Source organism: Argentina anserina, chromosome 6, assembly GCF_933775445.1.
Source record: "Argentina anserina chromosome 6, drPotAnse1.1, whole genome shotgun sequence".
In the NCBI taxonomy this organism is placed as follows: Eukaryota; Viridiplantae; Streptophyta; class Magnoliopsida; order Rosales; family Rosaceae; genus Argentina; species Argentina anserina.
This window is the reverse complement of record NC_065877.1, coordinates 24,425,612-24,452,949: the sequence shown is the minus strand read 5'-3', so window position 1 is coordinate 24,452,949 and position 27,338 is coordinate 24,425,612. Positions and strand designations below refer to the sequence as shown.

The window sequence follows — 27,338 nt, the reverse complement described above, 5'->3', positions numbered from 1 at the left end:
AGTAGCGCGTTGGCAGAGTTGAAATTTCCAAAACCCAGAAATCCAAAACACACATTGACAGACGCAACCAGATTAAATCACCATATTCATACACCCCAAACTGACACCCACACTCACATACCAACACCAACGCAAAGCCAAACCCAATTTCACAACCCCAATACCTAACGGTCCTCCTCCCCTTTCAACCCAAACCCCCAGCTCTCTCTCTCTCTCTCTCTCTCTCATTCCCAATCCCCAACCTCCTCGATCCTCGTAATGCCCCGGGTCCGATTCGTTCTGGGCATCCGACCCGATCGGAGGCGTGACCGGAGACACAGAATTGCTTGATTGATTTGTTTTGGGTTGTTGCTCGATTAGAGATGAGTGCGCAGAGGCAGCTGGTGAATGTCCGGGACCTTGTTGAGGAAGCCAAGAGGCGAATTGTCTTCCTCGCTGTTTGCGTTGTTGGCTTGTCGTATCTCATGTCTTGTAAGTCTCCACTTTCTTGTTCTCTACATGTTGCTGTTCAGTTTTGAATCGAAAATCGGATATTGGGATGAAGAGGTTATAAGATTGGTGTGCATTGTAGAGCTGGTGGTTATAAGATTGTTCGATTTGAGGTAACTGTTTTGAACGGAAAGTAGCAAATGCTCGAGTTTGTGCTAAGCACCAGCAATGGCTTCAAGTAATGTAGACAAGCAAATGATTAATTTTTTTCGTTGTAGTGCTGTTTCTAGAGCCAATGTGTTACTCATCAATATCTCTCGTTATCAGCTGTTGCATATTTGAGTCTAGTTCAGTATTGTTCTAAGTGGCTTGCTTAAGCTGTTACGTGCCCCAGCATATAAGGGTGTGATTTTGTATTTTGACTGCTTGGGTTTGAAGCTAGGGTGATTGACTTGCTTGCTGTATGTGGTGGCCGTACTGTTTTTCTTTCCTTATGGAGCTAAGTGTTCTTGTTTTTTTTTTCAGTGACGAGCTCCAATGTTTTGGTCAACTTGCCTGCTGCTGCTTCCTTGATAATAATCCTTCGTTACTTATCTCTGGATTATGACATGCGAAGAAAAACTGCACCGTACAATAATAGATCACCCCCTGCAAATAATGCTCTCCAAAGCAAACCAGTTCCAATGCCCAACACCGTTGGAAGGTCTGAGTGGAGAAGAAAAGTTAATTCTCCTGTTGTTGAGGACGCTATAGAAACCTTTACCAGGCATCTAGTTTCTGAATTTGTGACAGATCTTTGGTATTCTCGTCTAACACCAGATAAACAAGGTCCAGAGGAACTTGTGTGCATTGTTAACAGTGTTCTTGGGGAGCTTTCAGCACGCGTGAGGAATATAAATCTAATTGATCTTCTCACAAGGTTTTTGTCACTAACATAGCTTAACATGGTGTTATAATTATATAACAGAAAGATTTCTGAAGATCTTATATTGCGATGGTGCAGGGATCTTATCCATCTCATATGCTCTCACTTGGAGCTTTTTCGCATTACACAAGCAAAGATTCCCAAGCAAAAATTAGAATTGCTGACTATTGAGGAACGAGATATGGAATTAAGACTTGTCCTTGATGCTGAAAATAAATTGCACCCTGCTTTATTTTCTGCTGAAGCTGAGCACAAGGTAATTCGTTTTCACTTAGTGAATTTGTAACCTTATCTGTAACCTTCCTCATGTAATCCAGTTTCTAAGTTTTGATAACCATATTTGCTGCATCTTTTATCGTGTATCTGCAGGTTTTGCAGCATCTGATGGATGGCCTTATTTCTTTCACATTCAAGCGTGAAGATTTGCAGTGCACTTTGTTCCGTTATATTGTTAGAGAGCTTCTTGCTTGTGCAGTAATGCGGCCTGTCATCAACTTGGCTAGTCCAAGGTAGTCATTCATTCTACTTTGATTCAAGTTTCTTATTTTTCAATGCTGTTGAATGTCTCTTTTATGTTTTGGTGACAGGTTTATCAATGAAAGAATTGAACAGTTGGTCATAAAGATGAACGAATCTAGAGGTGTTACCATGGTACAGGAGGAGTCTCAATCCAAACAGGAGGAGTCATCGAGGATTTCACCTGATCACTTGTCTAGGTACTTAGACCCTTCTGTTACGGGTATTGAACTTGTGCAATTGAAAAATGGACAGTCCAGAACTTCTGCAGATAGACCTGTAGCAGAAAAGGTGAATGGATCAAAAGACCCATTGCTTTCGATTGATACTACATCTTCTCGTCCATGGAATTCATTGCGTATGAATACCCAAAGCATCGATGAAAAAGATATAGAACGGCATAACTCAGGAGGAGAATGGGGAGATATGTTAGATCTGATATCCCGCAGAAAAACTCAAGCTCTTGCTCCTGAAAATTTTGAAAATATGTGGGAAAAAGGGAGAAATTACAAAAAGAAGGAAGGTGAAAAGGCGATAACCGAGGAAGTCCCAAATAGTTCTTCTGGAGGGAAGTCTTCTGCAGGGGACCATACTAACGAAAAATCTAATTCTACCCATAAGGAAATTGTATCCAAGCTCAATCTTACCTCTCAGTCAGGATCTACCAATGAGGTTAAGGTTAACAACTCTCTCCGCCCAGATGGTCAAAACAGATCGAATCACCCTCCAGTTGCTTCGTATCAGGAAGATGATCAACATAGTCCTACACGGTCGGTGGAGACTGACTCAGGAAGCAGTACTTCTTATACTTATGAGGATGAAGAAAGTGACGGTGCAACTGGTCTTGATTCTCCTGGAACTAAAGTTTGGGATGGTCGAAGCAATAGAGGCATGACTGTACCTCACTTCCATCACCCACTTGAGAATTCTGGACGGCGTAGTGCAAAAAAGTCTGGTAAAGGGAATCTGAAGTTTCAAAGGTCTAGGCAGAAAAGATCTGCACCAAGCAATAAGAATATGCATCTTTGGCAAGAGGTTGAGAGAACAAGCTTCTTGTCTGGAGATGGGCAGGACATACTCAAAGCTCCTAAAGGGCATACCCATATTGAGGACTCCAGTTATGATTCTGAAAATGAAGATGTTGGTAGAATTAACAGTGGATCAGCCACTTCTTCATCTGCACCATCTATATCTTTAAATTCCCTGAAAACTTCGTTGGCAGTGGATACTTTTTTCAAGTTGAAATGTGAGGTACTACCTTAAAACTCAATAACTTGTCTTGATTCTGTAAACTTATTTTTTTCCTTTCTGCTATAATGATGAACAATAATTATGGATTGTGAATATTCTGTTACAGGTATTGGGAGCAAATATTGTAAAGAGTGGCTCAAAAACATTTGCTGTATATTCCATATCTGTGACAGATGCAAATAATAATAGTTGGTCAATCAAAAGAAGGTGCTGGATTAATTAATATTCATATATAATATGTAACATATTTGGTAACGATAATATTCAAATTTTATCTAACTCAAAATTATTGGTTGTTATCTAAAGATTTCGCCATTTTGAGGAGCTGCATCGGCGTTTAAAAGAATTTCCTCAGTATAACCTCCATTTGCCACCAAAGCCTTTTTTGTCAAGTGGTTTGGATTTACTTGTAGTTCAAGAAAGATGTAAATTACTTGACAAATACATAAAGGTTAACACTGCAATCCCACCTCTATGGTCTTATATTGTGTTTTTTTCACACTCATGACGGTCAGCTTATTATATGAAAAGCTCCCAGTGTTTACATAGCAACCTCGTTTATCTCCAATTTGTTAATGTTCCTTCTTGACCATGCCTTAATGATTCGAAATTGCATTTCTCATTGTCCTCAGGAGCTTATGCAGCTTCCATCAATCTCAGGGTCCATTGAAGTTTGGGACTTCTTAAGTGTCGACTCCCAGGTTCAATATATATTTTTTCTTCTTTTCAGCTGTTTGTTAAGCTGTATTGATTATTCTCGGAGAGAATTTATAACTATTCCATTAATGGAAAATATGCTTATCAAGTCATATCTTTTGATGCAGACTTATTTGTTTACAAATTCATTTTCTATAATCGAAACACTGTCAGGTAAAATCAGATAACAGCACAATTTGAGATTCATCTGTCTCTTTCCTATTTGCTACTAATTCCAGTTTATCTTATATGCTATTTCTTGTTGGCCTAGATGCTAAGCCATCTGAAAAGAGTAAAAGGGTTTTGAATTTCGGGACTGATCCATCTTCCTTTAAGAGTGAACAAATTGGCATTGGAATGAAGGATTCTACTTTACAAGTGAAGAATAATGCTGTTGGAGATGGGCTAAGATTAAATGCAAAAGGTTCTTCTCCAGTCAAAAATCCTGGTAAAGATTTTGGAAAGCCAGTCAATACTCCTACCACATGTTCTATCACTGGAGGACAAAAGCAGGCATCTTCTCTCACGAACTCAGGAAAGACTTCAGAAGGAAGAGAGGAACAAGAATCTGAATTGGTCCTTGATGCTGCTACAGACCCTACACTTCCTACCGAGGTAAAGTTCAGAGCTCTATGTTTCCATCTGAATTCTTAGTTTGATCAGTATCTGTTGTGGTATCACTCCTCTAAAATACTCTTATTGATACAGTGGGTGCCTCCGAATTTAAGTGTTCCAATATTAGATTTGGTAGATGTTCTTTTCCAACTCCAAGATGGTGGATGGATCAGGTACTTTTTATACATCCTTTTAGAATAAACTTGCAACCTGATATTCACTTCAACAAATTCACATGGTATTGCCATTTTTATCGTCTGAAACAACAGGCGTCAGGCTTTTTGGGTGGCCAAACAAATACTACAACTAGGGATGGGTGACGCTTTTGATGATTGGTTAATTGAGAAAATCCAGCTTTTGCGTAAGGGATCTGTTGTTGCTTCTGGGATTAGGCGGGTTGAGCAGGTATTTTCTGAAATTGATTGTTTCTAAGTGCTTCAATAAATTTGGACGTTAGTGTAATAAAGTGTGTGTTTATAGATAGATAGATAAGTAGATACTTAAATTCAGAAAATTACTTCCTTCGGTGCAAGTTCAATTATATTCTGATATCAGTTACTTATGCTGATGATGGTTGATGATTCATTAGATGTAGTTTAATATGAAAAAGTAGGTTCTAGCGTTTCTTCTGTAGCCAGGGCAACAGAAGTTCAGCTATTTCTAGAAGGGGTATATGGGCTTGAATTTAGAATGTTAGGTGATGTTCTTTGTTGTCTTTAAGGCTTGTTTGAGGAAATCCCCCCCCCCCCCCCCCCAAAAAAAAGAGATAAAATGAAAAGGCGGGAGGAGAATACATAAATCTAAACCTATAACAAAAAAAAAATTGAACTGTATTTTGGTGTGGATTTTGTCTAACCACAGTATGATCATTTCACTTTCCCGTCCTCTCATCTTGTTGAGTACTATGAGTTTTATGCACTTATACCACATGATAAATTATGACCTTTTGTTTAAATCTACTGTGTTATGGTTAGCCTTTCCGTATGAACTATCAGTTAGTGCATTTCTCTCCCCTTTCTTCATATCATTTTCAGTCCAAAGCTTCTATTAGTTATTCGTTTGAACAGAATTTTGAACTGGAAATTTATGTTGGTGCTAATTGGATTGCCATTTAATCTAAACAGATACTCTGGCCTGATGGAATATTTATAAGCAAGCATCCAAAGCGAAGACCACAGCCATCTACAAATTTACCACAAAATTCACCTCAGGGCCAGAGACCTTCAGAAATTTCATCACCTAGACTTAATGAGCAGCAGCAACAGGACGCTGATCGACGTGCACAGTTTGTTTATGAATTAATGATTGGTATACATATTACTCAGCATATTATTATCTGCACCTATGTCCAGTATATTTATTCAAATCCATGTTACTTTGTCTACTGATGTGATTGTGGCATACTCTGCATACTCATACTTTCTACTTTGAATACAGATAATGCACCGTCTGCTATTGTCAGTCTTGTTGGTACCAAGGAGTATGACAAATGTGCCAAGGATCTCTATTACTTTCTTCAGGTAGTTATACTCATTAGAAGGTTAAAATGCCTGTTATTTCTGCCTATCTCATTTAACAACTTATTTTCTTTGCTTGGGCAGTCATCTGCTTGCTTAAAGCAGCTAGCTTATGACCTCATTGAGCTACTGCTTTCATCTGCATTTCCAGAGCTGGAATATGTATTTAAGGAGGTGCATGAAGAAAAACACAAATTTGGTGAGTTCAAAGCACAATACTGATTGGGGTTTAGTTCAGTTTTTGAGACAAAATACAAGTCTGAATCTGCTTTGTATGACAACATGATTCTGTTGTCTGCATAGTTCATTTTGAAATGGTTTCATACGTTACATCTGTAATGGCCACTAAAGAATCTATCCTCTTTTTTTTTTTTCTTTCATTTGAATTTTGTAAGTGCACTTTAGTTAGCATCTTGAGGAAATTCAATGTAAATCTTCAGATTGGTAATTTTAATACAAATCTTCTCTTTTTGCCCGGTAATACATTGCTCATCTTTTCCTTATAATGGAACATACTCATCCAGTCATCAACTTTTGCATAAATTTTAGATCGATTTATCTCTTTCTTTACCTTTTTTTTTTATCAAAAGGAGCTTCATCAACTGAATAAGTTGCAATGGTTTATGTATTATAAATCAGTAATTGATCACCAAAGCAAAGTGACAATTAATCAACCATAATCACAAGTTCATAACTGAGATGCAAATCGATGGCCAGGAAACTCCAAAATCAAATTTTGCCCAATTGTGGAACAGCCGTAGCACTTGATCCTGGAAAACCACTTCTAACCGCAAACATTAACCATCACAAACCCCATCAAACCATGTAGGGAACAAGATCCTTAGTCTCCCCATTTGTGTTTGACGAATAGTTTGCCAATCTCTTACTGCTATTAGAGACCCATCCGGGCTTTGGATTAACACCACGATAATTCAAAGTCCACCTGATTTGCAGACGGAAGTTCTTGATGCACAAGGAAAGAGTAACAGTCCTTGCATGCAGCTTTAAAGCACGTCTTCGTCCATGCTAATTGCATATACCTGCAATTTCAGAGAAACATGTTCTACAGATCCCAATGGATCACCACACAGCCAGCAACAATCATGCTTCAGAATTTTCCTCTTGTACAAATTGTAAATTTACAATAGCCGACTATATCCCATATCACCTTCCATCTATTAGTACTAGCACCAGCCGTCTGTTTTACTCACCTCACCTGGATCTCTCTTGCAACCCAATAGCCGGACTTCGACGCTGAAACCCCTATTTTTGCTGAACTATCTCATTGATAGGGACATTCCAGGCGTGGATTCAGTGAAGAGTCCCTAGCTACTCTCCTCTTTGGTCACTCGCATACTGACTAAAAAGATCTTGATTTAGCAAAGTTTCAACCAAGTTATTCAAAACAATCGGGATGTTTAATCTATATGTGAGGAACACCTTTGCCAATGACATAAGTTGTCACTGAAAGTCACCTCTCCTTAGTCTTAGGGTTATTCCGTCTGAGACAAGAACTATCTTGAACCTTGATCGTGATTTTCCTGTTTATGACCAAGTAACTGGCACTTCAAAGGTGGTGGCAAGCAGCAAATAATATACTTCATTCTTAATCTCAGTTTTAAACACTGATCAACCCAAAGGCAAGGCAAGTAAGCAACAGACTGAATATCAGACAATATTGAACAAAAGACACTATGATTCATTGTCAGACTACTCAGTTAACAAATCTAAGTCTTAACACATGCTAGGTGATGGATCCAAATCGTTTGAAGTTTGGAGCTTGGAAGCATGCAGTTCAATTCCTGCGCTAAAAGATGAGAAAAAGTATCACTGCCCTTCGGGGCTTTCTGTTGTAATCTTCTTGTTGTAATATCAAATGAAAGGTTCGGACTTTGGAGCTTGAAAGGAAAAAACTTGCGTGGTAACCTAATATGTAGGTGTGCGTCCGAACTCTCTTGTTTACGTATTTGAAGAATACAAATACATAATTTAAACCGTTCAAAAGTTTATTTTATCAATAAAGATCAATCTTGTAAACAATCGATGCAAACAAATTTTTTTTTCTCGGTCGATTGCATCAAATAAATTAATGATTAATCATGAGAATACTAACTTTTACTATGACTGTTCATTTGTTTGATACAATCAAGCAAACAAATTATTTTTGTTTGCATTGATTTTTTACATGAATGATCTTTATTGATAAAATAAATTTTTGAACGGTTTAAATTATATACTTGTATTATTCAAATACGGAAACGAGATAGAATTCAAAAGCACACGTACATACTAGGTTGTACGCAATTTTTTTTCTAGCTTGGAAAACATCTGTAGCTTGTGAGATCCATGGAGACAAATATTTGATCAGACATTGAGTGTTTTCCTCTTCACTCTTTAGTCATTTGGATATAAAAGATCAGAGGCAAAGATTCAAGAGACATGTCGATTAAAATATTAGAAGACAAATTGCAGAGAATAGCTTACTGGGGGGTCACCCTCACCTTAGATTCCTACATAGTTCTCACTAGATGTAAGATAATTTGCGGGCGTCAAAAGACCAATCTGATAATCAAAGGAACTGCATCATGCACAAATCATCAAACAGGTCAATCTAGTAATCAAGGATTCGCATCATTGGTGATTTCATCTCTCCCCGCTATGGGTTGGAATTTTGAGATAGTCGGAGGAGTTTTCCAGTTAAGTGGGGGTGCTAGAAAATATGATTTAGACCCACTTGGACCTCTTAATTCGCAGTTTGCCACATAGCTTATGAATAAAATAAATACTTGAACTGTTGAGCACTCCTCTACTAGAATATACAGAGACCTTGTGCGATCATTCTTGGGTCTTTAAAACAAATCAACATCATAATCAATGCTAGGTGATCTACATATTTCGAACTAGTGCTAATCATAGTACATGCAGTTCATTGGTGGTGCAGCTGTGCGACACTTCCAGAGTGAAGGTAATGCAACAAAAAACCTATATATACGCCTCCTAAGAATTTCATGCAATGCCTTCAACAAGGGTAACTGAAACAAGGCGGCAACAATCAGGTTTATGACCAGCATTGGCTAAAGACAATGTCAACTAGGAATATTTCTACAAATGGTGTCTACAACTGAAAACTGTCATCACTGTCCCTCAATTTTAGTTTTAGTAAACAGCAACTGGTAAGGATGTAGACTGACCAACACTTGGCCAACAGATTACATAATGTATTTACGCTGCAGTAAAAGATGAAACATAAGCTCAAGCCAAAGATGATTCAAACAATATCATAGTCAGTTCCTCCAAAGTGAATATTAACTACACATGAGCTAAGAATCATTCATGGACAAACAATAAGTACACAGAACTTCACATATATCAAACCATCATGTAATTTAGAAAGTAACACTACTCTGATAAATTTCATGTCCAGAACGCAAAAGACATAATAGAAGTTTCACCATCGACAATAACAATAACAATGTTCTTAAAGAACTTGTCCCAGAAACATAAAGTGACCTAGTAAAGCTATAACCAGTACCGAAAATGACACTCTCACTTAGGTAGAAGCTGCAGCTCCCTTCTTCCTTGGTGCCGCTTCGCACCCTGTTCAAAAACAATGACACAAAACCAGCACAAACAACAATCAACTAACAACTAGCCAAGCCAGAAAAAATCCTAGGCTAAAACAACAATTACCTTCTCTGAAACCGCTCTTGAACCTGCGAGGCACATTCCTCAGATACCTCATCCTTCCAGTCCCGGTAGTCTTCCTCCTGATGGCCTTCTCACTCCAGTTAACTATTCCCCCAACAAAAACCAAGCACCAATCAAAACTCAAAACAGTTTCAAAGGCAGCAACTTTACCACAAAATCCTCATCAAAATCATAAATTCCCTTCTGGGTGCTCATAAATCCTAACCAAAACTTCAAAATCAAATAGGCACATTTGATCGGAGAGGGGAAGAGGGTATCGTACATTTCCTGGTGCGGGCAGCTGGGTAGGCACAAGCAGAGCAGCGACTCTTCTGGAGATGGAAGCTGCGGCGGCCACACCTCACACAGAGAGTGTGGGTCTTGTTCCTCCTCTTACCGAAACTTCCAGTTCCCTTACCCTGTTCGATTTCAGAACACGAGTCAGTAAATTACGATCTAATGAAATCGGAGAAGAGAGAGAGAGAGAGAGAGAGGTGTTACCATGGATGCTGCAGAGAAGACAAACCCTAGCTGGTGCTGCTACTGAGACGGAGTTGTTTAGACTAAAGAAGCTCAGCGGCGGGGAGGATGGGATTTATATGAAGAAGATTAAGGGGTGCTAGGTTAAAAGCGGATTTCCGGGTCGGACCAATTTCGGTTCTACATTTGGTTATGGGCCTTCTTCTCCGATCTACAACCCAATTGCCGGAAAATTGATCTCTACACCCGTAGTTAATAAATCAGTAATTTAGTTTGGGTTTACCTATGGTGGTATGATTGATATCAGTAAATATATTATTGATTTGTAAACGAACTGATTGGGTGGATGAGGGTGTATGATGAATATCATACACATGCAACTACTGATCGAAGTAAGAATTGTAGCAAGCTTAGGCTAAATACCTACAGTTTACTGAACAGAAAATGCACACAGTCGCTCAGAGCAGCCATTAAACTTTCACTCTTATTACTGATGAGCTCTCAAAAGTTACAAAATTACAACAGTAAAACATGTACATACCACTACTTAAGCCATTGGCCTCTACTAGATGTGGTTTAATCTTATTGACGTATATATATTTTGTTCAATATTTACAAGATGAGAATTCAAATAACTAATACGCAAACCAGTTGTAATCACATACATGCAGTGGCCTCTTGTGCATTTTACGTCCACAGATGTTCAGGGACGTCCATATTGTCGCCATTCCTCCAAGTCTTCAATTTGTCGAGACACCTCACGATGAGCTCCTTCAAAGTCTCGAACTCGTCAACTACTAGTGGAATTGCTGCTGCGATGTTTTGAAAACCCTCGCCAAGTTAATGGCCCAAATGACCAGGGCTAGCCACCGAAAAGCTGGAACGAGAATATACAGTTGTATAGTCAAGACTAGAGTTCCACAGATTACCGTAATGTTACTCGTAAATTCAGCTTCGGCCGGATCAGACTCGATATTGGAGAGAGTTTGGGCATCAGCAGTGGCCAGTGAGGCGGTGTAGAGGCAGAAAGCGAGAGGAAGGGCACGCATGGTTAGGAAGTCTGTGACGAAATAATGATCCTCCTCCGTTATTGAGCTGCAAACAGATGCTGAACATGTTGGTGAGATATAAGATATGGTCGTTGAATGTCTTGTGGTGATGGAGATACCCGCCTGGTACTGCTAGGTCGTCAGCTAATTCTCTGCTTAACCGCAGCGCCTCCCCTGCTGTTGAGCTCATCAAACTTCTGTAGTTTTGTATAGGACTGAAGAGTATTCTCATCTTCTCCGATCCTTTCCTTTTGCAGTTTCCTTTTTTCACCAACATGGGGCTTATACAGGAGTTTCAAAATTGTGTTTTTGTTAACACATGATTTACAACACGGTGGAGTTCAGGTATCGGTTCGGTATTGAAAATTTGTACCGATTCATCTCGTCCCATTGGGATTCGGTACGGAATGAACGGTTTCGGTACCATTTTTTCGGTACCAACTCCCAGTCCTAACTTCAGATACCCTAATATTCTCCTATGGCTTTTCCTGCAAACTGGGCAATTGAAACCAAAGGCCTCGGAAGAAAATATTTAAAATAAATATGTTAGAGTGAGTGGATAAAAATCGAATATTAAATAAAATAAACGATTTATATTATATTTTCCCATTTTTCTTTAATATATAAACCAATACACGCAAGTGTTACTGAAAAAATTTATAACCATAAATATTCTAACAAAAGCAGACTAGTCCCTGCTAGTCAAAATAATAACAAAAAAGATAATTATAGAAAACCGGCTAGCCCTGCTAGTCAAATAAGATAATCAATTTAATTATAAAAGTTGACTAGCCTCACTAGTCAAAGTAAAATAAAAAGAATAATCAAGGAAGACCGACTAGTCCCGCTAGTCAAATAATATCAAACAATAGAAAATGGACTAGCCCCGCTAGTTAAAATGAAATATCAAATAATATTAAGTGGACTAGCCCTGCTAGTGAAAAGAGGATAATTAAGATTAACAAAAAACAGTATACTAGCCCCACTAGTCAAAAAAATATAAATAAATCATACAGTATGCCCCCCGGGCAAAATATATACGACATTGGCGACTATTTCTCATCGGCTCACAGGCGGAAAAAGGGTCCCATAAATATCTTATCACCTCACAAGCGGAAAATAAAGGTCACCATAAGGTGATATAGACTATATAGTATACTAGCATAATCATCTCAAAGTGTATGGCCTCGAAAGATAATGAGTGAACTAACTCTGCTAGTCACAATAAGATAAATGAGAATAATCGTAGAAAATGGACAATATTCTTATATGTTGATCATACCTCTTTTATATATAACTAATGGAGAGGATACCAGCAATAATGAGATATAATTTCATTGATTGTGCCCCTTTTATATGATTAAAGGAGAGGATACCAAAATAAAAATAGTTTATCATTCTTACCCGTTGATTGTGCCTCTTTTATATAGTTAAAGAAGATGATACCAGAATAAGAATAGACAAAGCAAGTATGGTTCCCAACCGTATAAAATAAATAAAGGAGATATATCTCAACATTTCCACAAGTCACAAAATAAAGGAATAAGAATAATAAAATAAACAAAATAATTAGAATTATATATTTTCTGAAAATCTCATTTTGAGTAATTTCTCAATAAATTGTAAATTCCCAAAAATCTCATTTATGAAAGAACTACCAAAATAAATTCACAATTTCTTGGAAATCTCATTTCCAAATAAATATTCGTAAAACAAAATATAATTCCAAGAGAATAATAAGTCAATAATCATGCATGCATATATTTAAAAATAAATGTCCACTCACAGTTTAAGGCATAAGGCTAATGGTGCCCGAATAAATTCCTCATGCGTTCCGAAGGTGACGAACCTTCCATTCATAGTAACTGGAGTCCCTAACCTGACATAGTAATTATTATTAACTTATTGATACGTTTGATATGCGCAAAAACACCTACAAAAATACCCTATTATCGAATCAATTATATCAATGTAGTAAATGGCAAATATGGGTCATTACCTGCAGAGGATTGATGAAACTTAAGACTTAAAAACACAAACATACGCATAAATCAGAAATCTGACAGACTCGACCTATGAGCGGAAACCTAATTAATTAGCTAATCTAGACTCAACCAAAAATTACGAAATTAAATAAATACTACTTAGACACAGTGGTGGACTATCATACAAAGTTTGAAGGTATTCGGAAATCGAAATTAGTTTGATTGGTGAACAAAAATAAATAAAACAGAAGTATTGCTAAAAACATAATATTAAAAAGTAAATATGGATGTAGATATGACAAAACAATAGCTAGGAATTTCTCTCCACCACTAGATATGCTTCAATCACCCCAAAACAATGTCAATAATTATAGACGAATGCACTCACAGTTTAACCAATGTCGTTAGGTCATTAACCGTATTACATTCTCTTACTTGTCATATTAAGCGAAATGTCGAATCGACGTAACTATATTCTCAATTAATTGATATATGAAATGTCAGTATCTAGACTAAAATAATTAAAATCATGAAGTTCTAAGAACGTTTAAGTAACAACAAAGAATCTAAGGTTAATGTCGGTAGCCTTAGATTACTAAGGAATCACTTCACACAAATACTTGCAAAGAACTTGTTATCTCTCACAGAATATGCAATGATGTGTCAGTCATATACACATTCAAGATAATAAAACCCTAAAACATGCATCAAAGTATCGACCCAATGAGACATGCAATATAATTATCAATGAACAATCAGTGAAGAAATTCTCATATAAAATTATATAAATCAATTGGAGTTTGAAATCGAAGACATATCTAGAGCTTTGATTAACCCCTAACTATTAAGGAATTTTATTATACATAATCTTGAATAAAAGCATCAAAGAATACTTGAGAAATGAATTAAAGGAGAAGAGACCAAACTTCCTTTTTCTTGTAGAGACTTGACGAGATTTTAGCACCTTGAGGAGATGTGAGTTGTAGCTTGAGGAGATTGAACGTGACTTCACTTCGGCTCTCCATGTCCGTCTTCTCCCATTTCTCTTCTCTTCTTCTCTCTATTTTTTCTTCCCCTCTCTATCTCTCTATTTCTCTTGGTTGGTTGTGAAAAAATGGTGTGTTTAGAGATAATGGTGATGGAGGTTTTTATAGAGGAGAATGTTGGTGCAAAAAGTAGAGAAAAGTGAGTGAGTGGGGTGAGTGATCATGGAATGAAGTGGAAGGAAGTTGGTGATCATGAAAAAAGTGAATGATCATGGAGAAAGTAGATGATAAAGAAGGAAATGAGTGATCATGGAGGAAGTGGGTGATAAAGAAGGAAGTGGGTGATCATGAAATGAAGTGGAAGGAAGTGTGTGATCGTGAAAAGAAGTGGAAGGAAGTGAGTAATCATGAAAGAAGTGAATGATTGATAAGAGCACTTTGTGCGACGTTCTTAACATGTTTTTACCTCCATTTGTACTTTGCTTAGCCCTTATTGTTGTACTATTGAGTCATTGAGTCGTAGTAAGAGTCTTGGGTGGTATTAGATGCATTTTTGTGCTTACATGATTTAAAAACGCAGAATTGGTCTAGAGTCCTAGTTTGAGTAGGAATACTTGTAGGACTAGGAAACCTAGTTGGATCAGGAGTCTTCATCTTTCTACGTTTTGGTCGCATTGGCGATATTTTGAGAGTCATTCTTGCACTAGGAAATCCTTGTTAGACTAGGAAACGTTTCATTTGGGAAAGTGCTACTTGAACTGAAACTATTTTTGCGAAACTTTCCTAAATGAACTTTCATGTTCTAATAACTTACTTGTTCTAGTAAGTTTCCTTTTTGCAAATTAGAAACTTTCCTAATCTAGCTAAGCTCATATATTACATGTGTCTTTTTAAGACAACAATTGTCTAGATTAGGACATAATTTTCGAAACTAATTATCTCTTACTTATGATTTTATTTTCTTATTTTCAGATAGGATTTAAGAGATAATACTAGATAAAATAAAGGAGAAGCCATGCACATGGAGTCCTATCATCAACAAGTCATGCAACAATTAAATATAAGATGATCATTAAGGGAATAAAGTATAGCATGATGTGAGAGAATTAAGAAATGGAGTCATTGTTGTGGGAAGAAGAAAAGAAGAAGGAATAAATAAATGTGAAGATTAATTAAGTGAAAAGAAGAGAGATGGAGTCATGCATATGCAACCTAAAAGCTAAAAGATGATCATTCAAGGAATAAAACATGACATGATTTAGGGAATAAAGCATGACATTATAATAGGAAAAATGAGGCAACATCAAAGAGGAGACCGTGCATCCTACCCTCCATCTTCCCTATATATATGCATGGCTTCACCTCTCAAATAGATCACTTATCCTTTGCATTCAAGAGCCAAAACTCTACAAAAATATTACCTCAAACATTCTTCACCAAAAACAGCAAGCCGTTCTCTCCCCTATACAAATTCCATCTCCACCAACATCACGATTGAAGACACATCTCTAAGGTTCCTACAACGTGTGATTCTCGCAACTCATCTCTATGGCTTTGTTTGTTTTTGATTTTCTACAATACTTTGTCTATAAAGATTGTAGTATGATATTTATGTGAGATTATTGTTTTGTATTTAGATTCGAAATTTTCAGATTGTTTTATTGAATTTTTAGATCTTTGCGGAATTGATGGTTTTCTATAATTATTGAATTTGTATTTCTATTGTTGTGTTCTAATCATTTTTTCATACTTTTAGATAATTTTCAGATATGTGCATATAAATTTAGTGTTTGTATGCAGTCCCTAAGATCTTGTTTGAGTGCTAGATTCATCAACCATATTGACACAAATCGAATCATGTTCTAAGTAGGTTCGGTTTGTGTTTATTAAAAGTGGCAAAAATTCTGGAAATTTGCATGTGAAACCATGGTGAGTGACGCTATACATGAAACATATCTCCAACAAAGATTTGGTGCTTAAATGTAATCTTGTTTGATTTCTACTCTAAGTGTTATTGAATTCGAATGTATGCAAATTTAGATTAGGCCCTAAGTCAATCTAAATGTTAAATAAAAATAAATTTTGTATAGTAAATAATAAATATAAAAAAATAAAAAAATCAATATATGTGAACAGTAAATAGAAAAAATAACGTGAACAGTACATTTGTGAAAAAAAAATCTTTTTTATTCTATACTTTTTGTGATAAATGTTTTAATTTTGTAATATGCATATAAGATACTTGTTTGTTATTATACTTAGATAAATTTTTAAGGAAGTTTAATGTTTATTTATGCTTAATTTATTGTAAGTTATAAAAGTGAACATAATATGTAAAGTCTATTTTGTTAATATTAGCATTAACCCTCCATGTGTACCTTACTAAGGTCACTTGGGGTTGAGGGCGACTTTTATTAACACTTTAGGGTCAGTCTAACACACAAAGTTATTTCGAGCTAAGTAATGGGCATGCTACTTTCATTACCCTGGTTTAAGGTTTACAAAATTAGATCTCAGAGGCCCATAGACTGACATACATCTCAGTGATGGAGTCGATTGGGAAAACATCCTTTTCGAGGATGTGGCATCCGTGGTTTCCAACAAATGAGTCATGCATTGTGACTATCTCTGATTCTAGCTATTCAGCCTTCTAAAACAAAAGAATGAGTTTGTGTTTAGACGACGTACTTAGGCCGTACGTCCACCTCGCTTTATAACTTAGAAAATAAATTTGTATAGAATAGATGTATATAGTTTCAAAAGAAAATAATATATCGGATAAAGAAAGACCCTTATCTGGGGTTGTTTCAGTCCATTACACAGTTTGCTCCTCTGCTCTACGTACCTTAAATGTTAGGATTATGTGTGAATAAAATCAATTAGACTTAGTAATACTTTACACTTGTAGATTTTGTAACAATAAAAAAAGAAAAAAATTATATTAAAAAAAATCAATCCGTAACAAACAAAGAAAAGAAAACGAAAGTGAAAGAAAGAAAAGTTTGTATTTACTTATACTTATATTTCATACTTTGTAAAGTTACTAATAATCAAGCTTGGTTTATTCGAATCTATGATGAGTTGATCAGTTTGTGTTTTGACTTTAGCTCTTTTTCTTGGCTGTGAGTCAGTGGAACCTTTCGTCCTCCCTTTCCTCTTAGGAGGGGCCGAGACCATCGCCGTTCCTCCACCTAGGGTAGGATCGGTTGAGCCTTGCCTTGGTACGGCAGAATCTTGCCCGGATTTCAGGACTTTTAACCTCGCAGGACAGTTTACAACATGTATACTTGATCTCTTCACTTTTACAATATATGTAAATGTATCAGGCATCGAATCTGTTACCTTATGTAATTGCAAAATACATTGTACTTCAATCTCAAGATGAGATGTACGAGGATCATAATGAGACATAGTGGGGACGTTCCACGTTAGTTCTCGACGTTTATCTGTACCGAGTATGTTCTTATCTATCTCTAAATGCGGGAAGTGTGTCTCATCGAAGTGACAATATGCAAATCTAGCAGTAAAAAAATCTTTTGTCTAAGGGTCAATGTAGCGGATAATTGTTGGAGAATTATAACCAACATAAATTGTCAATCGTCTCTATGGACCCATTTTCTTACACAACGGAGGCATCATAGGCACATATACCGCAAAACCAAATGTACTTAAATGTGAAATGTTAACCTCATATCCAGTTACCAACGAGTACACACTAATATATTGCTTTGCGGTGGGCCTAGAACGAATAAGTATTGTTGCAAACAATATTGAATAAGTACGCACAACAGAGGGGCTTGACCACCGAGGAGCGGCAGCCGAAGGAGGTCGGAACAGTAGGCCGGCGACAAGAGGGGATGGTGTGGCCGGTCGGAAAAAAATCTAGGGTTTTTGGTTTTAAGTTTTTATTTATTTTGGGTCTAAATCTAGGATTTTAGGGCTAGAGCTACGTGCTAGATAATGTGAAACCATATAATAAATGCGAGGGAATAACCATATCTTTATTGATAGATATAGAGTCTTATATATAGGTCCCGATGAATCTGGGATAAAATATTATTCATAAACTATCTATGTCATACAACTTATACTAATTATGACAAAATACACCAAAACAATTTAGGAAATGATTCTCTTACAACACAATATAATATTACAGTTGTACAAAAGGCTCCCATCACTTGCCTTAAGCAAATAGCATCTGTAAAACCTTCATTTTATTAAGGAAATGCACAATTTGGAGGTAGAGCAGTAGTGGAACAACCAATTTCCGTTTTAGTAATCGAAAAACAAAACTATTTCCGTTTTCTAATTAAGAATGAGTTTCCAATTGCATGTCAGTGATGTCACGAACCTCGGTCAAAAGAAACGCTCCCCTAGTTGATAGCTGTCGGAGTCGCCACTAGACCTAGTTGGCATTCCTAGTGGTTAAATCAACATCACAAGATAGCAACTAAACTCAAACTAACAGAATTAATAGTATTGTCAACTGTCTAACCACACAAACTGGATTATTTAAAAGAATATTCTCACAGTGTTCGTTTTTAACGTCATGTTTATCCAGTTGGTAACTATAATTGTTATAAATTAAGAAACCCAATTCGGGAATCTAATATGTTAATTAATTTTAAGCGAAGATGTCGACCTATCTAAATCATACATGAATGAACGCGTTCGAGAAACATAGCCTCATACTAGAAAATTACTAGAAAATTACAAGTTGGTAGTTGGGAACTCAATGTGTTGAGACCTTAGTGAATATTAGTTGAGACTTGAGACAACTGGGTACTGATTATATATACATGCGCTATGCTTGCATTACTCAATAGCACAATTAAGTATTAAGCTGAGTCAAATGGTCAAATTTGTATTACATAGTTCATCAAATGGTCAAATTTGTATTACATAGTTCATCAAATGGTCAATTTTATATCATATAGTTCATCAATTGTGTCAGTTTTTTGTTATTTAGCGTTGTCGATCAAATCAAACGCGAACGCAGCAATTACCCTGTTTTTTAATTTTGGGGCATGACTGTAGACTGTATAGCTAGTAAGGGTTCTCGGGTTTAAGGACGTACAGGTAAACTAAAAAGACAAATTCTTAAGACTCGCACTTTATCTCGCAGAGTTCGGCAGATAAAGGTGTTTCGGCCTAATCTTTGGGGGTAATTATTACCATAAATAAGTAGGGGTGGGACACACATATCCAAAGGCCGAAAAAAAAACTATATCCGAACTCAAGTTGAATTCAAAAAAATCGAAAATAAAAAAATGAATCGAAAATAAAATAATCGGACCGAACCGATTATGTTTGGGTTGAGTTTTAGATTTATTCCCTCATAAACGGAACAAAACCGAATCGACCCGAATAACCCGAAGTCAATGGTCAAGCCATCGTTTTAGTATATTTTTACTTTTATTATTTAAAAAAATTAAAACTAAAGCCAACATAAATCTAATTGATTTAATCAATCTTGCGGTCTCTCTCATCTCAAACAAAAAAAACTTATAACCCTCTCCCTTTCTAAATCTGCACTCTTTAGTTTGGCGCTATATTAAAAGTTCACTTCATTCTGCAAAATCAGTCCATATAACTCCTCCCTCCTCATTCGATCTCCATTTCTCGTATGTTCTTTTTGTACTATGACTCTAAAAATTGAATTCTCTAATTAATGATTTTATTAATGTTTCATATCCTCAGCGAATAAGTATTAATACCGGCTCACATAAGACGTGAAAGAATACTTGGACTGACCATATAACCTACATGATGGACTTAGCGAGGTTCAATTACCTAAACTCATAGGGAGTGCAAACATTTTTGTTCCTCTATGACTTTAATGCAGTAGAGTTTTTTGTACTTGAACTAAATATGTACTGTAGAGATATTAGAGTCAATTAGGTTGAAATAATCATTAGACCATTTGTTTTTCATCTTTATGTTAAATTTTATACATTTAAATTAATATATAATATTACGTATTTTACATACGGATAAAACAAAAATAAAAAACCGAACCGAACCGTGCGGTTTGGTTGGGTTGTGGTCATAGTCTCTAAAATAGAAAAATCAAACCGAATTTAAAAATTGGGTTTGATTATGAGTTTTGCCCAAAACCGAACCGTATTAACTAGTGTTCACCCCTATAAACAAGTTGAGATTTTTTTTTTGTGGTTGACTAGCAACAAAAATGAACCACTAATCTAAAATCAATGTTGACCAATCAACTATTAACTTTCAACATATATATCAATATAACATCTCTTTTCTAAAACCTCAATAATTCTATACATATAGTACTCTTATTCAGTGCATGGCCCGTATATACACGGGTTGGTTACATACCCACACGCCACGCATGCAAATGTGGCTGCTATTAGGTTCTGTCAGGGCCTCAAGGATGATTATGTAAATGGGAATTTAATGTCTTCGTCTTCCTTCTAAGAAACTCAGAAAAGGTTGAAAACGTACTACACCCTCCACTCCAGCACTCCAGAATCGTTTCTCTATAAAAAAAAGCCACATGATCCAAGGGACCATATATATATATATATATATATATATATATATATATATATATATATTGGTCTACTATGAGATCTGCTAGGACGAGAAACCAAGCAGAGATGCTTTCTTTTGTGCTTTTGTCCTAAGATCTGCATTTGCAACAAGCTTTCAACGTCTTTGTTGCACCTAATGGACGAGACATGATTAGGGAAAAGATTTTGTCTTGGCAACCTATATTGATCTTCAACCCCAACCACAATGATTCTAACTTCAACCCCAATTTCAACAATTGAAACCAAATAGAATGAATCAAGATCATAGAGAACCTTAATCGCAGAAGAGGAACACTAAAGTGAGAAGGAGAAATCCCAGAAGCACAGTAACTATTATGTGGTTTACGAAAGAATCAATACAGGCAGGACATGGATTTGGAGATGTTGCATGGGCTCAGCTGTGTTCCATGCCAATGACAATGGTGAGGGAGAAGCTGAGGAGGAGATCGACGGTGGAGTGACTACGGCGGGAGTGGTGGCTCACTCGCGATTCTTTTGTTAGATTGGCGACGATCCAAAATTCCATCCACGTGTTGAAATCAACGGTCAAGATGATCTGTCCATATATATGGCCCGTGTATTGAATAAGTTTTTACACTAATTGTTTTTTTCTTTTATCATAGGCTCATAGTTAAAAACGGGCGTTTATGAAATTGATCAAGTTGATCAATAAATGAATGCCACTTTTTTGAGAAAGGGTGTGGCAAAACTAGACTATAGGTGGTACTGAAATCCAAGAGCAACTAGTCATTTAGGTTTTTATCAATTCTAATCAGAAAATTTGGCAGAGCAACGTAATTGCCCTCTTGCCCTCTTGGTACTACGGTACTACCCACTTGAGAGTTGAGACAACTGGGTACTGATTATATATACATGCGTTTTTTTTATCTGGATCAAAATATACATGCGCTATGCTTGCGTTACTGATTAAATGGTCAAATTTTTATTACATAGTTCATCAAATGGTCGATACGCTGTTACTTCCGGAGCTAAATAAATAATAAAATACCTTAACAATTGCATGTTTTTTTTTTAAATTAGGACATGACTTTTAGACTGTATGGCTAGTAGTCGCTGTGGTTATAAAATAATCATGTCGATTAATGGTTGGTCAGGCAGCACAACTAGTCAGTTTAACATAGCTATGACCCTATGAAGCAAGGAAAAATCTATAATACAGCGTTGTAATGCATCGTGAACAGTGCATATGAACAGTAGTGAACAGTAATGAACATTATTTATGCACAGTAACATAAAAAATGTAAAAACTAGATAGTAAAAGTTTATTACTATTCTTATTTTGAACCTATTTTGTTTTTCCTAGGAACTAGCCTTTAACATGCCAATATTACCTAAATGACCTCTTTGTCTAAACGGTTATTTTTGGCGGAATCACTGCTGTCCTAGAAAGCAAAACTGAGTTCTAATAGAGGATAATAAACACAGATGAAATAAAATTAACTACTCATATGCAGTGTTAGAAAAATCTAAGTACAATTAAATATTTTTTTTACAACGGATTTTAGGGCACCAAATAGAGTTTATTTATTCAACATAACTACAAATATAAAACTCAGAGCCTTCATCTTAGGTAAACAGTTACAACTGTTTAGCTACTCATATTTAAAATACAAACTTACTTGAAAAATGCACTCCACACCGGATTTATACAGCAGAAAGATTTTACACAACTATAGCACACTCACATTCACGCTCAAACTATATATTTCTTTTATTTTCAGAACCTTTAGTAGAACGACACTCTTTGAATCTTATACGATAGTCTTCTAATTTTTTCTTCCTCTCAACTTCTGCTTTCCCAAAGAAGTTCATTCTCCTTATATAGAGCTCAGACTTCAAGCTTCAGGCCAAACTTCGATAAAGAATCTTCTTCTTTTTAAAAGCTGGTTGTCCTTATGCGTCGGTAAACTATTTCACAAAAGCAGAAAGAGACGTTTTTATTGTTTGGATGCGTCGGCAGCTCTCGTTCTTTGTTTGGATGCGTCGGCAACTCACTTTTCCATCATGTTTATGATATTGTAATATTCTTCATCTGCACAGTCATAATCTGCTAAAGAATCTTGGCCTTCGTGGTCACTTTCTTGCTCTATGTCTTCTTTTTCATCCAGATCTGAGTCGTAGGGAAAAAGATAAGGAATCATGTATCTTTTTTCTTTATCTACCTTTTTTAGCCATGTAGTTGTCTCTGGAGTTCCATCTATTTCGTTTCTCATAATGGCAGAGAAGAAATCACAGGCATTTGGTGGAGGATGATTGTAGCATGTGACGATGATTTTTTCTCCGCTGGCTAAAAGACTGGACTCATAATCTCTTCGAACCATGTTTTTGATGCACATTATGGCCATGGCTTTCATCCACGGAATGCTATTGTTGGGATTGCCATTTTTTTCTGAACTTTCTGAACTCTTAATTGGACCCTGAATAAATCTAACATAATGATATGGAGAAATGTAGCTTCTGCATCCATCCACCACTTCCCATTCCGGAGGGGTAGAAATGAATTTTAGTCTCAAGATGCATTCATCAGGACGAATGTTCCTTACTGCCTGAGTTATGATATCTGGAAGACCCTCTAGGTCCTTGTTTGACTTAGTCCAAAGATTGTGCATAAAACCATTCTCAATGAGCCATAGCTTCTGCTTCTGAGGGTGTTCGGCTTGAACATTTACAAGATATCTCCTATAATATGGGCCAGAAACTATTGCTAAAGTTGAAGGCAGCATTTTACCATCTCCGATTTTATAGTGAAATTCCCACCAGGCTAATTCCTTTTGGGATGAAATAGGGACTCGCTGCTTTCAGGACCTTCTACATACTTGATCATTGCACCTCCTTCATTCGAATTTTCTTTTTCCTTTTCTTTATATTTTGCATGGACTACATACAATTCCTCTGTCAAGGCATTGAGACTTTTCAACAGATGTTTTTCGTCTTCCTCATAGAAAGCCTGTAGAACATTATCCATAACAATCTTATGCTTGAAAGCCAATAGCTTCTCCGTTTTGAATACTGGTTCTTTGAATATCTTCAAAGGATAGCCATGAACATTTTTCTTACCAGTGACTTCAACCATTTTTTCCCTTAAAAGGGGCCATTCTGCTTTTTGGCAAAGCAGCAGCCTTCAACGGACTTGATAAGCCTTTACCGTCTGCCGTTTGAAATGGGCTAGCCGGTCTTTTACCCTGAGACCGATCAGTTAAGGTGTATCTTTTGGACACAACAAGTATTATTTTCTAAGTTTTTCTTCTTCATCAGATCCTCCAGTACTTTTCTCAGATTCTTGATCCCAACCTCCTGGTCGAATCCTATCTTCAGTCTTAGGCTGAGCCGATGCAGCTGCTTCATAAGACACAATAAATTGGTAACCTGGTCCATCATGTAGAGGTCCAACAGTCCTATCTCCTTTTTTGTATCTGTTCCAAAGACTGGGTGGTTCCGTTTTCCTGCTCCTAGGATTTCGCCTTTCATCTTCATCTCCATCTTCTCTTCTGAATGTTGCCATTTCTCTAGTGAGAGCGTCTGACAAGAAGTTCTTGTTACCTGCAATCATTTCCACATCATATTCATATTGGGATAAAAACATTTGCCATCTTAAAACTCTTCCTCTATCTGCTGCATCAGTTAATTTATAGTTTTTAATTTTTTTTAACTCTTTTATTGTCAATTCTAACTACAAATTTGTTTCCTAGGAATGCTTCAGCGCCTTTGATGCTCTTGATCAGAGCCAACACCTCTTTATCCCGATAGAATAATTTAATTCCACTGCATTAAACTTTCCTGATATGAATTTGCAAATCTTTTCTTGGTTGGTATCAGGGGTCATGGCCAAAACCACTCCTGCCCAGTAATAATCATTTGCATCTGTCTGCAAGATGATTAAGTCTCCTTCCTCTGGTAATTGTAATGGGGTAGACTCTGTGTTAATTCCTTGATCTTTTTAACAGTATTACTGTCATCTTCCGTGAAACACCATTTTATCTTGGAACTGGTTTTTGGTGAGAGTAAGGCAGTAAGACCACTTACTTGAGGTATAAAGTCTCTCGCAAAGTTGACAACTCCTAAAAATCTTTGCAATGATTTTGCATCAGGGATTTGATCCGGGAATTGGCTGATCTTCTTAACAATGTGTTCTTGGAGACGAATCTCTCCATCTTTAACATGAATGCCCAAAAAGTCAATCTCTCCTTTGACCAGATGTATCTTCTTTTGTCCCAAAATGATTCCTTTCTGGACAATAAGCTTACAGATTTGCTCCAGGTGCTTCAAATGTTCATTCATAGTTCTTGAGAAGACTAAGATGTCATCTATATAAACTATGCAGAAGTCTGAATAGGGCTTAAAAATGTTGTCCATCTTTCTTTGGAAAATAGAAGGAGCTTGCTTGAGACCAAATGGCATAACTAGCCATTCGTAATGCCCTTGTGGTGTTCCAAAAGCTGTCAGTGCTATGGAATTCGGATGCATTTTTACTTGCCAAAATCTTGATTTAGCATCAAACTTGGAGAAAATTTTTGCTCCTTTGAGATGATTTATAAGGACCTTCACTTGAGCTATCTGATAACCATCTTTTACGGTCTTTTTATTAACATCTATGTAATCAATGACCATTCTAGCTTTTCCCCTAACTTGTTCCGCATGGTTTCTTACTAGAAAAGTTGGAGCATGATGCGAACTGTTTGAAGGTATGATCATTTTCTCAAGTAGTTCCTGAATCTGACTTTCCATCTCTTTCCTATCTTCTTCCCTATAATGAGGGATGACTTTGACATGACATATGGCGTTGGCATCATACATCTTAAGCTGACAATATACTGGATCTTTGTCCCAATATAGTTGAGGATCTTCACTGATTACTGGTTTTAACAAATTCTCCATTTCCACCACAGTTGGCACCCTCTTTTGCTCAACTCTATTAGCATATACCTTCATGTTATGCTCTCTGATATATTCATCTTCTCCATCTGAGAATTCTAATTCTAGTGAATCTGAATCAGATTCATTTTCAAGAAGATTGAACGCTTCTCCAAGCTCAGAGTCTTCTGAGTCCATGTTTGACACTATCTCACTGTGATTTTTATATGATATTTTAGCAACAAAATGGGTTCCAAAATGGGCTTATAATCACCACTATTCACTGAAAACCTCTGATATTGATCCGTAAATCCTTTTCCGGTGACACTTACTGCTTCTGCGAGATTCCCAGAAGAACTTACGGTTCTTCTCAAACCCGATCATTTGTGGAATTTGAACCACAGTTTGCTGGAGAAGGAAATCATTTCCTATCAACACATCAGCTCCCTGGCTTTCACATTGCCAGATAATCTTGCATATAAAGTTTCCGCCACCTAAGGAAATGTTAACATTTCGCGCCATAGTGTTCATGATGATCTCATGTTCTCCCATAGCGACTCCCGTGACTGCTCGTGGAGCTTTTTCCCAATAGTCGTCTGGGATGGCATATCTCTTGGCAAGTGTATATCCTAAGCCACTGTGGACGAACGCATGCAGGTGATATTTCTTGTATTTGGGAAACTTTAGTCCTGTGGTAATGTAGTTGCTAAATCTACTAGTCTGAACTTGCTTGACATGTTCTTCTTTTTTTCCTTCGGTTAGCAACTCCATGAAAGGGTTAATCCTTTCAATGATAGGTTCTCTGGTGAGATGATGGTTTTTGCTAGAATGATATTCTATTCCCTTGCTGGTATTAACAGATTCTGTTAATTCTTTCTTCTGACTTAATGAAGTTACTACCTTTACCTTTTTCAGGTATTCTTCGAGCTTTGTTTTTGTTAATTCTTCCTTTTGTTCTATTGAATCATAGAACTCTGCGTATTCTTGTTCTATAAGAATATGAGCTTCTTTTTCTCCTGTTCTTCTCCTTAATTCTGCTACAAAGCATTCCTGATGATACGTTTCTCTTGTGCTTTCACAATACATTGGAATCAGTTCATTTTATGCTAGCTTACAGAAATCACAAGTGAATTTTCTTAGATTGGGATAGAAACCACTGATAATATCAGGGGTATCTTGTTTCCAATTGAGAAACTGCAACACAAAGATATGACGATATCTTTTACTGCTATCTTCTTCTTCTATACTTTCGGAAGAGGCTTCTTCGAACACATCTCATGATGGGTACTCAAGAGAATATATAAAATCATTCTCTTTATCAGAATATACTATTTCGAATCCTTTTAAGTTTGCATACTCAATTGCTTCTTCATATTCTTCAATTAGAGCTCTTGATGTTCTTTTATTTATTTTTTGGACACTCATTTGCATAATGTCATTTTGCTTTGCACAACCAACATCTGCATTTCATAACATCTCTTGTAGAACCAGGATTGGTTTTCTTTCTCTTGAAAAATCTTTTTCTGGAATCAAATTTTGCTTTTCCATCTTGAGATATTCTTTTGATGCTTTTTCGGAAATTGTACTTCTTGTTTGAGGAAAAAGTTTTCTTTCCACCTTTGTTGTTAGAGAACTTCTTTTTGTATTTTCTTTCTGTGTGACATCCCCACTGCGTAGGAGTCTCCAATATCTTGGGACATATGTTTTCTACTCCTCTGATTTATTTCTTCGCAGTTTTGGATTTCCTGTTCTCTACGCATTGCCTTC

The 27,338-nt window shown here is 36.6% G+C and overlaps 2 protein-coding genes across 3 annotated transcripts; one reads left to right on the top strand and one right to left on the bottom strand.

Annotated features, from left to right (window-relative positions):
- Window positions 1-23: 23 nt before the first annotated feature.
- LOC126801087 (uncharacterized) lies at window positions 24-6,424 on the top strand. Of its 2 annotated transcripts, none has more exons than XM_050528543.1 (15): window positions 24-471; window positions 955-1,348; window positions 1,433-1,610; window positions 1,724-1,863; window positions 1,942-3,121; window positions 3,228-3,328; window positions 3,428-3,572; window positions 3,754-3,822; window positions 3,946-3,991; window positions 4,089-4,432; window positions 4,526-4,605; window positions 4,702-4,837; window positions 5,557-5,740; window positions 5,870-5,952; window positions 6,034-6,424. In XM_050528543.1, the coding sequence occupies exons 1-15, from the start codon at window positions 363-365 to the stop codon at window positions 6,169-6,171; spliced, it is 3,327 nt and encodes a 1,108-aa protein (XP_050384500.1). In that variant the 5' UTR covers window positions 24-362; the 3' UTR covers window positions 6,172-6,424. The 2 variants fall into 2 exon arrangements, with proteins under 2 accessions (XP_050384500.1, XP_050384499.1); XM_050528542.1 differs by having other exon boundaries at window positions 4,080-4,432.
- A 2,888-nt stretch (window positions 6,425-9,312) lies between these two features.
- Window positions 9,313-10,237, bottom strand: LOC126801114 (60S ribosomal protein L37-3). The gene is made up of 4 exons (XM_050528576.1): window positions 10,138-10,237; window positions 9,920-10,055; window positions 9,640-9,741; window positions 9,313-9,546 (listed from the first exon to the last, which is right to left on the bottom strand). The coding sequence occupies exons 1-4, from the start codon at window positions 10,138-10,140 to the stop codon at window positions 9,500-9,502; spliced, it is 288 nt and encodes a 95-aa protein (XP_050384533.1). The 5' UTR covers window positions 10,141-10,237; the 3' UTR covers window positions 9,313-9,499.
- Between the last annotated feature and the right edge of the window lie 17,101 nt (window positions 10,238-27,338).

Bases quoted from the DNA above. Each gene is read 5' to 3' on its own strand.
- LOC126801087 (XM_050528542.1), top strand. From the start codon at position 363: ATGAGTGCGCAGAGGCAGCTGGTGAATGTCCGGGACCTTGTTGAGGAA. The intron at 1,611-1,723 runs GTAATTCGTTTT...GTGTATCTGCAG, and splicing joins CTGCTGAAGCTGAGCACAAG to GTTTTGCAGCATCTGATGGA. The intron at 3,823-3,945 runs GTTCAATATATA...CTTTTGATGCAG, and splicing joins TCTTAAGTGTCGACTCCCAG to ACTTATTTGTTTACAAATTC.
- LOC126801114 (XM_050528576.1), bottom strand. The intron at 9,742-9,919 runs GTACGATACCCT...TTGGGGGAATAG, and splicing joins AGCTGCCCGCACCAGGAAAT to TTAACTGGAGTGAGAAGGCC. The intron at 9,547-9,639 runs GTAATTGTTGTT...GTTTTTGAACAG, and splicing joins CAAGAGCGGTTTCAGAGAAG to GGTGCGAAGCGGCACCAAGG.